At 41.2% G+C, this 17,718-nt stretch overlaps 1 protein-coding gene across 8 annotated transcripts in view; it reads left to right on the forward strand.

Moving 5' to 3' along the window:
* Positions 1-17,718, forward strand: part of EEA1 (early endosome antigen 1) — a 334,017-nt gene that overhangs the window by 175,567 nt on the left and 140,732 nt on the right. For 2 of the 8 annotated variants that reach the window (XM_064283740.1, XM_003405257.3), the window contains exon 1: positions 119-361. The exons of 5 other annotated variants lie outside the window; for them this stretch is intronic. Coding sequence is in view for 2 of the 3 variants with exons in the window: in XM_003405257.3 (XP_003405305.1) it covers positions 338-361 (24 nt within the window). In the remaining variant the exon portion in view is untranslated. Of the gene's footprint in view, positions 1-117; positions 362-17,718 lie in introns of those variants that run through there. One more of the 8 variants, XM_064283736.1, reaches the window with a different exon arrangement.

Here is a 17,718-nt window from a genome sequence, read left to right on the forward strand (position 1 = left end):
TGGACAGGCCGGGGGGGCGGGCTGGCGTCAGCCCCGCCCATCGGCGGCCGCGGGCGGCCCGCCCAGCTGTCAGTTACGGGGGCGGCCCGGCGGGCGGGGAAGGCGCTCGCTGCCTCCCTTCTCGCTTGCTTGCTCGCTCACGCGCGCTCCTTCTCGCCGCCTGTGGCGAAGTCGGGGCCGCCCTAGCGGCCACCACCACCTCCTCCCCCGGCCTCTTTCCCCGGTCCCTTGTGGGCGCAGTCCCTCCCGCCCGCTCACCCCCGAGCCGTGAGTGACACCGCGTGAGGGCCGGTGGGTCCGGAGAGTCACCGCGGCGGCGCCGGGTGGTGTTTAAACCATGTTCAGGAGGATTTTGCAGAGGGTAAGAGTGAAACCGTCTTTCCGGCGGCGCGTGAACCAGGACAGCCCGAGCCGGTGGTGGCGGGCCGTCGGTGTGTTTGCCTGAGGGCGCCGCCGCCGAGCTGAGGAGCCGAGTCGGCGGCGCGGGCACCCTCCTGGGCGCGGGCTCTTTCCTTCTCTAGGCCCCGCAGCCCGGGAGGCGGTCAGGCCTGGGTCGTCAGCCCCGGGACGGGCAGTGGGAGCGGGGAGGGCGGGTGGGGCGGTGGCGGGGCGGCAGGCCGGGGCCCCGGGCCAGGCACCGAGCAGCCGCACCCCGCGCGCCCAGACCCGGCTGCAGCGTGGGTCTGTCACCGAGAGCGGGCTGGCGAGCTGGGTGGAGGGTGTGGTGCAAGCGCGTTCTTCCCCTGATCCTGGAACGGGAAAGAAAATGGAGTTAGCGCTTGTGGGACCGGCCGGCCAGCAGCCAGCCCGGCAGGCGAATGGTAGTGGGCGATGGTGGGAAGCCTAGCTGTGCCCCCAGGCTCCCCGCCCACCGCGGCCCCCAACTTTAGGCGACCCACACCTGTCATACACGGCTTAGGTTTCTTATCTGGACAATGTACGAGGGTAATGTGGTGAAACCCGGTTTAGCGTGGGCCCAGTGGTGTTACTTACAGTGGCAAAGTCAGCTGAGAAGGAAGATATTACTCACTGTTGGAAACTTTTTTTTAAATTAAAAATGTGTTTCCCTCTCTAAGCCCGATACCTTATTTTAGCAATCCTAGAATAAATCCACAGTAAGTTTCGTCAAATACACTTAAACTCCTTCAATTTCTGCCAGTGCTCTCTATTTGAAATCTGGAAAAGTGTATGATATAAAGATTAGAGCATTGGAAAGCTGTAGGTGTATTGTTTGAGAATCGGTTCCTAGAATGACATAATTAAAATCTCTGTTCCTATAAGAGCTACTATACTCAAGTTTTTGTTTTGGATAGCTTTTGTTTTTGATACAGTGGTAGCTCATAAGAACATGTAAATGAAACGTAGTTAGCAAACCCATTATTTGATTACTGAGGCAATAGGATAACTAGTTCAAAGGACAGAAGAAATTAGTGAATTAGTAGTATTCAGCCAAAGAATATACCAAAGAGAGTTGTCATCCCATATATAAAACAGGAGTGTTGTTGTTTCTGTATTTTTTTTCCTGCAGTGTTTGAGTCACATGAAACTTGGTGAAATATCAGGGGACGAAATGGTTAATTCTGTATCTGACACCCTGTATTGACATTGGATTACTTTTCGCAGTGGTTTTGTCATAGTTTTTGAAACCTTGATAAGCAGTGATTCTGGCAGTAGCAAGGGCATGCCCTTTACTGTCACCATCAGTTCCTGTGTTCAACAGCAGAGACCTCTGTGCGTGATTTACTTGCAGAACTTTGAGATCTTTCTTTTATCGGGTGTGGAGGAACTGATTACCTCATGCCTCAGATTGTGTTTTTGTCATCGTTCCCCAAGTGAAAATTAATTTGTCTACGGTGTTATTTAAAGTTTATAAATAAAAGTGTTTATTGACCTAAGAGTGGCTTGTGGAAGTTACAGATTACTTTTCAGAGATATGGGATTTTTTCTAGTACTCTTGGTTTAATGTTGTTAAGTATTAAGATTATTACATAAAGATCATTTTTAGTGTTGGTGTATGCACATCAACTGTTACAGAAGTTTCAGTTGAAACTGCAAAATTGGAATTGATTGCTGAGATATGATGTGGAATCATCATGTCTGAATAAGTCAGTTGATGGCTGAGTTTCTCAATCTCGGCAGTATTGACATTTGGGACCAGATAATTCTTTGTTGTGGGGGCTGTCCAATGCAGTGTGGGATGTTTAGTGGCATCCCTGGTCACATTATACATAGATGCCAGTAGCACTGTGTTCCCATGTTGTGACAACCAAAAATGTCTCTAGACTTTGCCAAATGTACCCTTGATTGAGAACCACTATGTTAAATGTATGTACTCTTTTGCAGGAAAGCTTGAAATGTTTCTCACAGATAACTACTTAATTTTCTTTTACTGGGTGTACTTATATTGAGTATCTTAAATATGCCAACCATTATGCTTAGAGGCTGGGAAACAAAGTTTAGTAAGATATGGATCCTCTCTTTTGAATTCACAGCCTGGTAGGAGAGGCAGACCTTTAAAAGTAATTCAGGGTTATGTGATAGTAGAAGGAAGGGAGCCACCTTGCAGGAGGGTGTTGGGGCAACCAGGGCAAGTTTCAGAGAGGAGGCATAGTTCCAGCTCTGAACAGGAAAGGGGAAATGCAAAGAAAGGCATAGAATCTCAAGAGAGGTCATAGGTGGGGGAAAATGAAAAATGAAGTATGATTTTGGTTTTGGAAGTGAGAGAAAAACTAAACACCAAACCTGTTGCCATTGAGTCAATTCGGACTCATGGTGACCCCTTTTGTTACAGAACAGAACTGTTCCATAAAGTTTTTTTGGCATTCCATGGCTCTGCTAGGTGAATTTGAACTGCCAACCTTGCTCAAACCTTTTGTGCCATCCAGGGACCTGCAGGAAGTGGGATAATGTGGAGAAACTGGTGGGAAATGAGACTGTAGAGGTAGCAAGACTCCAGATGAGAGGCCCATAGAGTCCTTACTGGGGAGTTCAGCTTTTACCTTGTAGATGGGTCACTGTTAATGCTCAGCATTTAATAGGAGCATTTGGTAACAGCCTTAAAGAAATACAGTGATTAGTATTACTAGTTTAGAACTAGGATATATATTTTATTAATCCTACAGATGGTGTTTACCAACAAGTATAACTTGAATCTTTAAATTATGTCACATGCTGACCATTTAATTTTACCTCATCCTGATAATCTTATTTCTTAGCAGAGGTATTAAAATATAAAATTAAAAGTATATTTACAGATTTAGAGATATGTTTGACATGATCTGCAAGCTTTGAAATTATTTTGGATTTCCATGACATTCTGTTTTTAGATGACCTTTTTATTAACTATTGAATTTTCTTCTGAATATTATCCTCTGAACAGCATTTTTGAAAGAAGAAGCAATGTGCCTATAATCAATCGTAACTCAGAGTCTTTGAGCATCACCAATAAGGTCCCAGAGTACTTTACAGAAGATTTAGGCTTTTTTTAAATTGACTTATAAAAGGTATTTCTCTGAGGCTTGAAAGGACCTGAAAAAGATCAAAGTAACTTCAATATGTATGTATTTGTAAAAATGGTGACATGGCAGAGATATCAGACCTCTTCATCTAACTTCACAAGGGGAAGAAGAAAGAGTCATTATAAGCATTAAAAGCCCAAAGCTGATTCCTATGAGGTGGAGGTCAGATGTACCTCCTCCACCCTCTAACCTTTTTACCAATTCTGACAGCAGCTGTCCCCCTCAAGGCACTCTTTACGTCTTTGCCGGGTTTGATAATTTGTTGCATTTGTCACACAGAACTCACAGACCATACTCAGTTATGGGGTTTATTAGGAAAGTAGCATGTTACCGTTCAGAATCAGGGAAAACTCAGGATACAGTTCTTCCATCAAGACAGCCTCTTCTCAGCCATACCCATAGGCAGGCCCCTCTCTGGCCCTTGGCTTCTCGGCCCCTTGACCTAGCCTCTCCCCTGCTCTAGCAAGTGTTACAAAGCTCTTTAGCGCCGCCAATAAGTGCCCGGGGCACCGCGCTCCGTTAGCAAGCCTTGGCCCAAGACGCCCAGCCCCCTTGCTCTGTGGGTCAGTAAGCTTAGCTCCCCCAACAAGTGCCCAGAGGCACCCCACTCCACCAGGAAGCCTCCTGCCTGAAAGCGCTCAGCTCTCTAACTGCATGAGTCAGCACACCCTCCATAACCACCTTACTCCACGGGCTGGGAAGCTTACTGTGCTTTCTTGTGACCCACTGCTTCTTGCTGTCTTGTGCTGTTTCTAGTGTTACAGTTCTCTCTCTTTCTGGCTCATGGGTCTAGGAGGTTCTCAGCGCAGGGACCCTAAGTCCCGTCTCTTGTTTTTGGTGGTAGCGAGGTCCCCTTTTTCTGCTTCTGGCTCGTTTTAAATCTAGTGGGATGGGAATAGTAACCAACTGCCTCATTAGGGTTCCATATACCTTGTTTGTGTGGTCCCACGCCCGCAAGAGTGCCATGCACCTTATTTGCATTATTAGCAAGCTTCGCAATCCCCTTGGTGGTCCATAAGCACCTTATTTGTATAGTCCTGCCCGACTTATTTGATGGGGCTGTAAGACCATGGCGAGAAAGGCCATATAAAAGCGATCCATTGAGGTGTAATATTGAATGTTTTGCTTAATAGTCCTTTGAAGAGAAACATGAATTTAAAGTGCTTGATGGCAAGAAAGATGATTAGCATTTAGTTCCTTAGGCAGTTTGTACACTTTCTTGTCATTTCTTTCTTAGGGAATTTACTGTAATTTAACAGTGGTTTATTAGATTTTTTGTTACTTGTATATATGAATAGTATTGCTAAAGAAAATAAAATAGATTTAATTATTTCGGAATTGTGGAAATAGAAGGGCATTTTTTTACGGTCTTTGGGTCTTTTGCTATGATTTTTTTAAATGAAGTAGATAGAAACTGAGAGTTAAGTGATTTATCTAAGGCAACATAGTTAGGAAGATGTCACAATTGAGACTAGAGCCAAACTTCCCCAATTCCCAAATCGTTTCCATTTTTGGCACTATGCTACCCATCCTCTCCCACTGCCCTTACTCAACTGATAATCATCAGCACTATGCTAGTCACTGTGGAAGACAGAGGAAAAATATGAGACCTAACTTCTGTCTCAAGGAACTTATATGGCTAAGTGTCCAAGTAAATGCTGTGGATAATGACAGCTGGAGTATTATAGAGGAGGAAGGATCAGAAGGGTCCTTTGTGAGTGGGGAACCTTCTTGGAGAAAATAGGCTTGCGGGTGGTTTCAAGAATGGGTTTGATTGAGAGAAGAAAAGTTAAGTTTTCTTCCAGGAAAGAGCAAAGACTCAGATGGGAATGATTTCATTCCTCCGTCCCACCCTCCTTCCTTTGCATATTGCCTTTTAACAAACAGATATTTAACAACACTCTTTGTGGGAGTAGAGTGGTAAGACACAATCCCTATCCTTAAGTAGCTTACTTAAGGGTAACTTTGAAAGATAGATTTTGAGAGTAACATTTAGAGATAAATGTCTATTTAGAACAGAGAGAAATTGAGATTGTGGAGATACTTGATTGTCTAGCTCAGTGCTGTCCAATGGAAATATGAGTCAGATATCTAATTTATAGTGTTTATGATTTGTATTAAGACGTTGATAGCATCAGCAGAAACGAAGGTGATGAATTTGGGCAAACTTTTGAACATAGTGTTCCCCAAACATCTGTTTTGGGTCTACTGTGTGCTATGAACACAATGGTGAGTAGGATAGACTTGACCCCTCATGGAGATTAGTGTCCAGTGGAGGAGACAGGAATTGTTCAAATAACCACATAACTCTCCGATCACATATTTTGATGAGTGCTAGAAAGGAGAAGCACAGGGAACCCGAGAGCACACAGCAGAGGGCCCTGATCTAACCTAGGGTTTCAAAGAATCCTTCTCAGGTTAGTTGTATGTTTAAGTTTGATGACATTTTTAATAATTTATTGAAGCAAATTTTAAAAAGTGACAGCTAATGGAATTATTTTCTTCCTGTGTAGATTTTTTTAAAGCATGTTAAGAATAAAGAAGAGCTTAAGAATTAAAAAATACCAGGACTAGAACCAAGTTTTCTCCTCTAATCCCAGTGGTTTTTTGCTTGAACTAAAGAAGCAGTATAATTTAGTGGTTAAGAATTTAGCTCTGGAGCAGGACTGCCTGCGTTTGTATCCTTCTCCTCCATTTACTGAGTATCTTTGGGCAGTTTACTTGACTTCTCTGTGTCTCCATAAAATCGTCACAATAATAGTACCCTCCTCATAGGGTTGATGTGAGAACTAAATTAATACATGTACAGCTCTTACAGCAGTATGTGGCACACAGTAGCTCTAATACTGTACATGTTAGCTACTGCTGATGTTGGTGTGTTGTTGCTGCTACTGTTATTATTATTATATACACGAAATTTCAAGGAGCACTTATCACTTTCTTGTATTATCTTTTTTTTTTAAATCTCCACTTTTTTTTTCTTTGTAGATCAGAACTCAGAGCATGCATGTAGACATCCATTGAACATATTGTCGAACATCTAATCTGTTAACTACTCTCCTGGGCTTGGTAATGATAAAAGATGAATCAGACAAATTCATTGTTCTTGAGAAATCTAATGGCAGACAGAGATGCTTAAACAATTAATTACAAAGTAATGTGGTAAAGTGTTGTAATGGATATACAGAAGAGCACAAAAGAAAAAGTGAAGAATTCTGCCTCTAAGATGGAGGTTGTTGAAGGTCTTGCAGAGCCTGGTGCTTGTAGAGGCTGGAACTGACTCAGACAAGAAGGCGCAAGGTTAAGAAGGCCATTTTAGAGATTGTTGAAGGCCATTTTTCAGGCTCTTGCCTGATCCTCAATTTACAGCTAAAGCAAGTGGGTCTCAGAGAGCTAATTAATGGGACCAGGCTAACGCAAGGGCGTGAAACAACCTAGCACTACATAGGGGATTTGTGAGTATTTTTGCATGTAGATAGAGATAGAGATAGTTGTAAGAGATGAGGCTAGAAAGGTAGGCTGAAAGACCACATTGAGGATTTTGGACTTTATACTATAGACAATAAGGAGCCATGGAAAGTTTTTTGTAAATGACCAGATTTGTAATAAAGGAAACCCTCCAAACATGTTTTTTCAATGTCATCTTTAAAAAAAACAAATTGAGTAATGTCATTCTTCTGTCTAAATTCTGTTGGTGGCTACTCAGTGTGCATAGATGTTCAGACTCTTTGCCTAGGCACACAGGCTCTTAAGGCTCTAGTGCCTTTATATCATTTCAGGCTTATCTCCATTTATGTCCACACGTACACTGATCTTGCCCTCTCTCATTGATTGTGTCTCCCACATTTGCCCAGTGCTCTCATGCCTTCCTATCTCTATAACCAACCAACCAACCAGTTGCCATTGAGTTGACTCCTACTCATAGTGACCTCATGTGTGTAAGAGTAGAACTGTGCTCCATAGGATTTTCAGTAGCTACTTTTTTGGAAGTAGATTGCCAGGTCTTTCTTCCCAGGTGACTCTTTGTGGACTATAATCTCCTACTTTTCTGTTAGCAGCTGAGTGCATTAACCACTTACACCACCCAGGGACTCCTGATAATGTCACAGAAGCTCTTTATTCTGCTTGGAATGTCGTGCCCTCAGTTGTCCTCCTTGCTCAGTTCAGTTGACACTAGGAGCTGTTTGCTTGCCCCCCCCCCTTTTTTTTTTCTTAAAGCAGCCCATACAAATTAAGACTGAGGTGAGATCTTATGCAAAATTTTAAGCTCTCTGAGGTCCAGTTACTTTATTTGGACATTGAGGGTAATATCTATCTCACAGTGTTATGGAAGGTTTAAATGAAATACTGTTCATAAAGCACTTATTACAATGTCTGATATTTAGTAAACATTTAGTGTATGGTAGCTATTACATTGTGTATCTCTAGAAAATTTATTACAGTATTTTTATAATTTGTTTGCTCATCTTCTCTTCCATTAGACTGAGCTCCCTTAAGGACTTTGTTTTCTTCCTTAGGATATCTAGGGCCTAACATATTTCTTGATGCTTGCTGGTTTTTTATTAATATTTGTGGTATACTTGGTATTTATATAGAGAGGGGTAGATTCATTAAGGGAGAGACTAGCTAGAAAGTTATTGCAGTGGAATTAAGTCAAACTAATCCAAACCAAACACACTACCATTGAGTCGATTCTGACTCATAGCAACACTGTAGGATAGAGTAAAACTGCTTTATAGGGTTTCCAAGGCTGTAGACCTTTATGGAAGCAGACTGCCACATCTTTCTCCCATGGTATTAAGTCAGTGGTTTCTAAAATTGTAGGACATAAAAAATCATTTGAAACCTTAAAAAAAAAGATTCCTAAGTCAGAATTTCTAGACCTCTGGGTTCAAGGGATGATGAAGACTTGAATTAAGGTAATGGCTTTGATGATAGAAACGGAATAGACTGAGTGTTGAAGAAAGGTAAGAGAGAAAATTGACAAGACTTGTTGAGTTGTGAGGAAAAAGCCAAACAAAAAACAATAGTTTGAGTAGCTGAGAGGATGGTGGAATAGGCTGATGTAAAGAATAGAGGAGGAGATGGTACATGTTTGGGGTGGAAGATGAATGTGAACACGAGGTTCCGAACATCCTAGTGGAGATGTTCAATATGTAGGTAAAAATATAGGTCTAGTACTTTTTTACTTCGGAGACAAAAGTGGAGACAAGTTAGATATGTGCGAATGTTGAGGTCAGGTCAAATAAGGACTGAGAAGTACCAACAGAATGTGAGAAGTTGGTCATATCTCGTTCAGTTTCAGGAGAGTCATAGAGAAATGAATGACTGGGAAGGAAAGAAATAGAAGCAGGGCATAGACTGCACTTTCAAAATATATGGAGAAGAGGAAACAAAGTAATCAAATGCTGTATTAAATGAATGAATGTAATATGTCATCTTCAGATCACATTCTATTAAAAGTTCTTTAGTTTCAAGGATTAGAAACTTCTTCAAATTGTTTTAAGTTGGAAGGGGGCTTATGTTTCTGCATTCATATTTTTTTGCCACAGATCAAATCCCACAGCTTACTTAGTATGCTCAAGACCCCAAATGGACATCTGACCAAATGATTCTACATGCCTTTCAACATGGCTTTGCATAGCCAACTGGCCCAGTGTCTTAATTTCCAAATCCAAATTGAAGAATCTAAAATGTCTTGCTCATCTTTTCTACTCAGGTTGTGCATAGGTACTGACCAGTAAAGTTGCTTCCTCTGGATCAGGTGTCTATTGCTGGTCTAGTCAACTAAGGATGGGGGAGTAGTAGGGTCACACGATACTTAGATTTCCCCTTCTAGGAGTTTTGGCATCATGAAACACATCTTTTTTTTTTTTTTTGAATTTTTATTAAGCTTCAAGTGAACATTTACCATTCCAATCAGTCTGTCACATGTAGGTTTACATACATCTTACTCCCTTCTCCCACTTGCTCTCCCCCTATTGAGTCAGCCCTTACAGTCTCTCGTTTCGTGCCAATTTTACCATCTTCCCTCTCTCTCTATCTTCCCATCCCCGCTCCGGTCAAGAGTTGCCAACACACTCTCCCGTGTCCACCTGATTTAATTAGCTCACTCTTCATCAGTATCTCTCTCCCCCCCACTGATCAGTCCTTTTCATGCCTGATGATTCGTCTTCGGGGATGGTTCCTGTCCTGTGCCATCAGAAGTTCTGGGGAGCGTTGTCTCTGGGATTCCTCTAGTCGCAATCATACCATTAGGTGTGGTCTTTTAATGAGAATTTGGGGTCTGCATCCCATTGGTCTCCTGCTCCCTCAGGAGTTGTCTGTTGTGTTCCCTGACAGGGTAGACATCGATTGTGGCCGGGCACCAACTGGTTCTTCTGGTCTCAGGGTAATGTAGGTCTCTGGTTCAAGTGGCCCTTTCTGTCGCTTGGGTTCTTAGTTGTCGTGTGACCTTGGTGTTCTTCCTTTGCCTTTGCTCCCGGTGGGTTGAGACCAATTAATGTATTTTAGATGGCCGCTTGTTGGCATTTAGGACCCCAGGCGCCACAATTCAAAGTGGGATGCAGAGTATTTTCATAATAGAATTGTTTTGCCCATTGACTTAGAAGTCCCCTCAAACCAAGTTCCCCAGACCCCAGCCCCTGCTTCGCTGACCTTTGAAGCTTTCATTTTATCTCGGAAACCTCTTTACTTTTAATCCAGTCCAATTAGGCTGACCTTCCTTGTTTTGAGTGTTGTCTTTCCCTTCACCCAAAGCAGTTCCCATCTACAGATTGATCAATAAAAAGCCCTCTCCCTCCCTCCCTCCCTCCCCCCTTTGTAACCACATAAGTATATGTTCTTCTCCGTTTTTATGAAACACATCTTTTACAGACTGACTTTTTGAAACAAGCTTTACCATGGCTCTGAAACAGCTGTAATGTTTCCAGTTAGGATACTGCCCAGTTCTGTACGATCCTTACAGTGGTTGCTATGTTTGAGCCCATTGTTGCAACCGCTGTATCAATCCATCTTGCTGAGGGTCTTCCTCTTTTTCAATGACCCTTTACTCTACCAAGCCTGATGTCCTTCGGGAACTGGCCCCTCCATATAATATGTCCAAGTACATAAGACGAAATCTCAGCGTTCTCCCTATGGCTGTACTTGTTTCAGGTCAGATTTTTTTTTTTTTTAATTAATTTTTGTTGTGCTTTAAGTGAAAGTTTACAAATCAAGTCAGTCTCTCATACAAAAATTTATGCATACCTTGCTATACACTCCTAATTGCTCTCCCCCTAATGAGACAGCACACTCCTTTCTTCCACTCTCTCTTTTCATGTCTGTTTGGGCAGCTTCTGGCCCCCTCTGCCCTCTCCAGACAGGAGATGCCAACACAGTCTCATGTGTCTTCTTGATCCAGCCCAACTTCACCAGTATCATTTTCCATCCCATATTCCAGTCCAATCCCTGTCTGAAGAGTTGGCCCCGGGAATGGTTCCTGTCTTGGGCTAACAGAAGGTCTGGGGACCTTGACCTCCGGGGTCCTTGTAGTCCCAGTCTGACCATTAAGTCTGGTCTTTGTACGAGAATTTGGGGTCTGCATCCCACTGCTCTCCTATCCGGTCAGATTTGTTCTTCTGGTGGTGGTCCATTGTATATTCAATATTTTTTGCCAGCACCATTGTTCAAAGACATCAATTCTTCTTTGGTTTCCCTTATTCATTGTCCAGCTTTTGCATGTGCATGAGATGATTTAAAATACCATGACTTGGGTCAGGTGAGCCTTAGTCCTCAAGGTGACATCTTGCTTTTCAATAGTGTAAAGAGGTCTTTTGCAGCAGATTTGCCCAATGCAATGCATCATTTGGTTTCTTGACTGCTGCTTCCATGGGCAATGATTGTGGATCCAAATAAAATGAAATCTTTCACATCTTCAATATTTTCTCCATTTATCATGATGTTACTTATTGGTCCAGTTGTGAGTTTTTTTTTTATTGTTGTTGTTGAGGTGTAATCTATACGGAAAGCTGTATTCTTTGGTCTTCATCAATAAGTGCTATAAGTCCTCTTCACGTTGAGCAAGCATGATTGTGTCATCTGTGTTTTGCAGGTTGTTAATGAGTATTCCTCTAATCCTGTTGCCTCGTGTTTCTTCATATAGTCTCGGATTATTTACTCAGCATACAGATTGAATAAGTATGGTGAAAGGATACAACCCTCATGTACACCTTTCTTGATTTTAAACCACTCAGCATCTCTTTGTTCTGTTCAAATGGTCCGCATGAGCACAATTAAGTGTTCTGAAATTCCCACCTTGTAGTTATCCATAATTTATTATGATCCACATAGTCAAATGCCTTTGCATAGTCAATGAAATACAGGTAACATCTTTCTGGTATTCTCTGCATTCAGCCCGGATCCATCTGACATCAGCAATGATATCTCTTGTTCCACGTCCTCTTCTGAATCTGGCTTGAATTTTTGGCAGTTGATGTACTGCTGCAACTGCTTTTGAAACATTGTTGGTATGATTTTACATGTGTATGGTATTAACGAAATTTTTCAATAATTTCTGCATTCTTTTGGATCGTCTTTCTTTGGAATGGACATAAATATGTATCTATTCCTGTCAATTGCCCAGGTAGCTGTCTTCTAAATTTCTTGGCATGGAAGAGTGAGCACTTCAGTGTTGCATCTGTTTGTAGAAACATCTCAATTGGTATTTCATCAATTCCTGGAGTCTTGTTTTTCTCCAACGCCTGAGGTGCAGCTTGGATTTCTTCCTTCAGTACCATTGGTTCTTGATCACATGCTACCTCCTGAAATGCTTACAACATGATCAGTTCTTTTTGGTACAGTGACTTTGTGTAATCCTTCCATCTGCTTTTGATGCTTTCAGCGATGTTCACTGTTTTGCCTATAGAATCCTTTAATATTGTGACTGGAGGCTTGAAGTTTTTCTTCATTTCTTTCAGCTTGAAAAATGTGGAGGGTTTTCTTCCCTTTTGGTTTTCTAACTCCAGGTCTTCACACATTTCATTATAATACGTTGTCTTCTTGAGCTGTCCTTTGAAATTTTCTGTTCAGCTCTTTACTTCATCATTTCTTCCATTCACTTTAGCTACTCTGTGTTCAAGAGCAAGTTTCAGATTCTCTTCTGACATCCATTTTGGTCTTTTCTTGCTTTCCTGTCTTTTTTAATGACCTTCTGCGTTCTTCATGTATGATGTATGATGTCCTTGATGTCATTCCATATCTTGCATGGTCTTTGGTCATTAGTGTTCAGTGCATCAAATCTACTCTGGAGATGGTCTGTAAATTCAGGTGGGATATACTCAAGGTTGTGCTTTGGCTCTCATGTGCTTGTTTTAATTTTCTTCAGCTTCAGCTTGAACTTGCATATGAGCACCTCATGGCCTTTTCCATAATTGGCCCCTTGCCTTGTTTTGACTGATGATATTGAGCTTCTTCATTATCTTTTTCCACAAATGTAGTCGATTTGATTCCTGTGTGTTCCATCTGGTAAGGTCCATGTGTGTAGTTGCCATTTATGTTATTCAAAAAAGGTATTTCTGATGAATAGATCGTTGGTCTTGCAAAATTCTGTCATGCGATCTCTGGAGTCGTTTCTATTACCAAAGCCATATTTTCAACTACTGATTCTCCTTTTTGTTTCCAACTTTCACATCCCAGAACAAAACAAAAAAGCAAACCCGTTGCCGTTAAGTTGATTCTGACTCATAGCGTCCGCATAGGACAGAGCAGAACTACCCCATAGGGTTTCCTAGGAGTAGCTGGTGGATTTGAACTGCTGACCTTTTGGTTAGCATCCGAGATATTAACCACTGTGTCACCAGAGCTCCAAATGTGCCCCTTATGGGCACTTACTGCATTAGGGTGTAATAAAACACCTGTCCGATTTCACATTCCAATCACTAGTAATTATCAGTGCATTCTGATGGCATGTTTGATCAATTTCAGACTGCAAAAGTTGGTAAAAATCTTCAGTTTCTTCATCTTTATCATAAGTGGTTGGTGTGTAAATTAATAGTTGTATTAATGCGTCTTCCTCGTAGGTTTATGAATATTATCCTGTTGCTGACAGCATTGTACTTCAGAATAGATCTTGAAAATATTCTTTTTGACTATGAATGCAATACTGTTCCTGTTCAATTTGCCATCTCTAGCATAGTAGGCCATATGATTGTCGGATTCAAAATGGCCGATACTAATCCATTTCAGCTTGGGAATGCCTAGGAAATTGATCTTTATATGTTCCATTTCAGTTTTGACAATTTTCAGTTTTCCTAGATTCATACATCATACATTCGATGTTCCAATTATTAATGGATGTTTGCAGCTGTTTCTTCTCATTTTGAGTCCTGCTACATCAGCAAATGAAGGTTCTGAAAGCTTTACGACATCCTTGTCATTAAGGTTGACTCTACCTTTAGGAGACAGCTCTTCCCCAGTCATATTTGGAGTGCTTTCCAACTTAAGGGGCTCATGTTGCAGTGTTATATCAGCCAGTCTTCCACTGTCTTATTTTTCACTGACTTATTTTTTAGAAGTAGATCACCAGGTCCTTCTTCCCAGTCTGTTTTAGTCTGGAATTTCCGCTGAGACCTGTCCAGGGCTGGCGACCCTGCTGGCATTTGAAATACTGTTGGCATAGCTTGCAGCATCACAGTAACATGCACACCGCTGAAGTTTGACAGACTGACAGACCAGTGGTGGAACAGGGTAGTAGTTGTGGTTGTAAGGATGTATTGGCCATAAGCGAGATTGAATTTCATGGAAATTTAAAGCCAAACATTTAATATGGCTGAGCTCCTGAGACAGTTAACTGGAAGGCTTTGTAGGTTCCAGGGCAGTGCTAATCAGGACCATAGTAGACCTCTGTGGATTTTCACTCTAAAGTTCAGCCATTAAAGACCTTGGTGACTCTTGACATGCTTGCTTCCTTTGTATTTTTATATGTATTTTTTCTGTTATCAGCTGATTTTCTTACCTTTTACTATAGTTTTTTTTTTTTCCTTGACCTCAGCTTTTGCACACTCAGAGTTTATGCTCTGTTGAAATTTTACCTAGCTGAGCTTGTTGCCAACTGCACTGTTAAAGGAGCAAGGTCGGCAAACACCACCTTTATCACTAACTGCGTGGTAAGAATCAGTGTGAATCCAGTTGCCATCTAGATGTGGACTCAGGCTTTACCTTCCCACATCTCCACTCTTGTGACCTTAATCACCCCAAATTAGTTTAGACTTCATCCCTGGATACCTTGAACCAGGTCAAAACATGCCTGGCCACCTGGGGCAGACCATAAGATATCAGCTGTAGGCTCAGGAGTCTGCACGACTCCCTGCATTTTGAACCAGCTGGCCCATCTCTCTTCCTGTAGTTCCTGGGGCCAGTTTATAAGCTAGAAGGGCTCTGTCCTTCATTTACTGCCTGTGTAGCCTTTTCTTGATCACCAGCCACCCACAAGTTAGGACTCTGCCTTTACGATTGAGCAAACTCTCCTGAATTAGCTACCCTAAGCTAACTCAGAGTCTCAGTGCCCTTTTGTGGGTTCATTAATTCTCTAAAATGGCTCAGAGAATTCCTGGAGACTATTACGTATACTATACTTACTTACAGTTACCCATATATTATAACCAGAAAGTATACAAGTGAAGAGATGCATTGGGCAAATCTGGGAGAGTTCCTGGCATGAGGCCTCCATTGTCTCCAGGAACTTGAAACCCTCTCCCATGCATGGATGTTTTCACCATTCCTAGAAGCCCCAAAAGAGAGTGTTCCAAGGGCCAGAGTAAGTTTTAAGTCATTGGGACCTCAATGTATATGCATGACTGGAGCCTCAGTACATATGTGTGAATCTGTGTTATGTGCAAGATTGACTCCATGAGGCTGTTTTAGGAAACAAAAGACACCTTGGCTGCTGGAGAATTGCGAGGGCTATTATTAGAATCCAGAGACAAAAGAACAAATCAAATTCTTTGTCCTACACTGTGTTATAATTTTGATTTGCTCAAGGCTTTCATGCACTCTTTACTTTATGACTGTATTGTGTATCTGCTTGTTAGTTTGTGCAGCTTATTACTGATTTCTCTGTATAGTTTGCAATTCAAATGCCTAAGCCTGAGACTTAGTTTTAGTTCCTTCCTTCTTTGGGGCAGAGTTGTGTTTTTTTGTTTTTTTTTTTTGCCCCTGGGCCATTTTATTGGCTGCTGGCTAGCCTGTGAATGGCTGCTGTTGCATCCATCTTACCACACTTGGTCAGTTGGCTGTAGGCATGGGGTTCATATAATCTTGCTGTTTTGGGCTGTGTTCTCAGCATGGGCTGTGGGTAGGATAATTTACTTTAGGATCCCTGGGCGTTGCATGTACTCTGATTGACATATTTAGTATAATAACATGAATAAGTAAGTTAGACATGTGTTTAAGTGTTGAATGAGTCATAAAAAATAAAAATAAAAAAAATCATAGTAATGATAAAATTGAATAAACATCACATTCTTTACTTTGTCTCAGTTTTGTAATATAAGACTATGGTTAAATTTTATATAGTATCTTATTATGAAAGAGTATTTCCAGAGTCTCAGTAATACTTTATTTGGACTTCATTAGCCAAATAATGTTGGAAAATGTTTTAAAAATCCCTACCTTTAGACAATGCAGTACAAAAATACACTGTGATATAGAGTGGATTAAATGGTAGATTATGTTTACTCAGATCTCTGATAAGGAAGTATGGATTTATTTTTTTGTAAAACATTGATTTTTCTTTGATACAACCTTGTTATATCTTGCTTGCAACTACTTATTTTAAGCAATGATTTAGTTTTAAAAATACAACTGAATATGAAAATAAATCATGTCCCTCATAGAAATTTGAGAAATTTCTGAAAAGTAAAAGCGAGAAGTAACATAGGGGTATATATAGCGTAGTGGATGGTTTAACGTTAAGAGCGTGTAAGCTTTGAACTCGGTTGGAATCTGAGCTGGGGCGGAGGTGGAGGGGAGTCTCAGTGGAGAAGACCTAATACCTTCTGAGAGTCTATTGTATGGCAGGTGCTGTTAGTCACCTTACATGAATTATCAAATTTTATGACTGAAACTTGCTTCCTGAAGACACTTTTTTTTCTCAGCAGAGATGCCAGAAAAAAGGGCAAAAGATATCAAGACTTGTTATATAACACACCTAAAATGATACGTGGAGGTTGCAAATGATCTGCAGACTCAAAATCCTGGTTCTTCCTTCCTTTTCAATGGAAACTTTGAATTGTACTTGAGCGATTGCCTTGCTGATATACTCACTGGACAGATAAGGAAAGTGAAGCCCAGAAGGGCTCAGTGATGTACCTGAAACCACACTGGTGTCAGAGGTACAACCTGATCGTGTCTTTTGATTCCATATACCGTGCTTTTTCTACCTGCTCTAGTGCCTTTATGCCCGAGAACTTAACAAAACCAAAATAACTCTGAGGCATGAAGCTTATTATAAAATTCAGAACTTCAACTTCCCCTAGGTCATTTTGCATTTTTAAAACCATGTACATAAGAAACTTTTGTTTTATACCAGTTAAAAAAAATGGCAATTGGTAGTCTGCCAGTTGAAAGATTTTTTCATTTCTATTAACAATAAGTAACAAATAAATTGTGTGAGAGGCACCATGCTAAATATATCATATCATTTAATCTTGACAGCAGTCTTCTGAATAACGTCAAAGGGATTGTTCCCATTTTACCAAGTGGGAAAAAATTATATTAAAGAAGCTAAGTAGCTTCTTAGCAAAAATCACGAAGCCAATAATAATGGACAGCTCAGATTCCATCTTACTTCAAAGCTTGCACGCTCTTAACATTAAACCATCCACTATGCTATACCCCTACGCTACTTCTCAGTTTTACTTTTCAGAAAATTTCAAATTTCCATAATGGACATGATTTATTTTCATATTCAATTGTAGTTTTAAAACTAAATCATCACTTAAAATAAGCAGTATATAGCCTTTCATGAATATCTCAAATGCATGTAAGATATGTCATTGTAGTGGATGCTTTAGTGCATTACCCAGATCCCCCCTTAAGATGGGGATTATTCGCTGCGCTGCCTGCTGTTGGTGTATAGCTGCGTGATTCTCTGGTTATTGTACCTGCAGAAGGAGGCTTCCTCACCCAAGATTATGTCCCCTGTGTGGTAGCAGCCAGCATT

This window comes from Loxodonta africana, chromosome 4, assembly GCF_030014295.1.
Source record: "Loxodonta africana isolate mLoxAfr1 chromosome 4, mLoxAfr1.hap2, whole genome shotgun sequence".
Classification (NCBI taxonomy): Eukaryota; Metazoa; Chordata; class Mammalia; order Proboscidea; family Elephantidae; genus Loxodonta; species Loxodonta africana.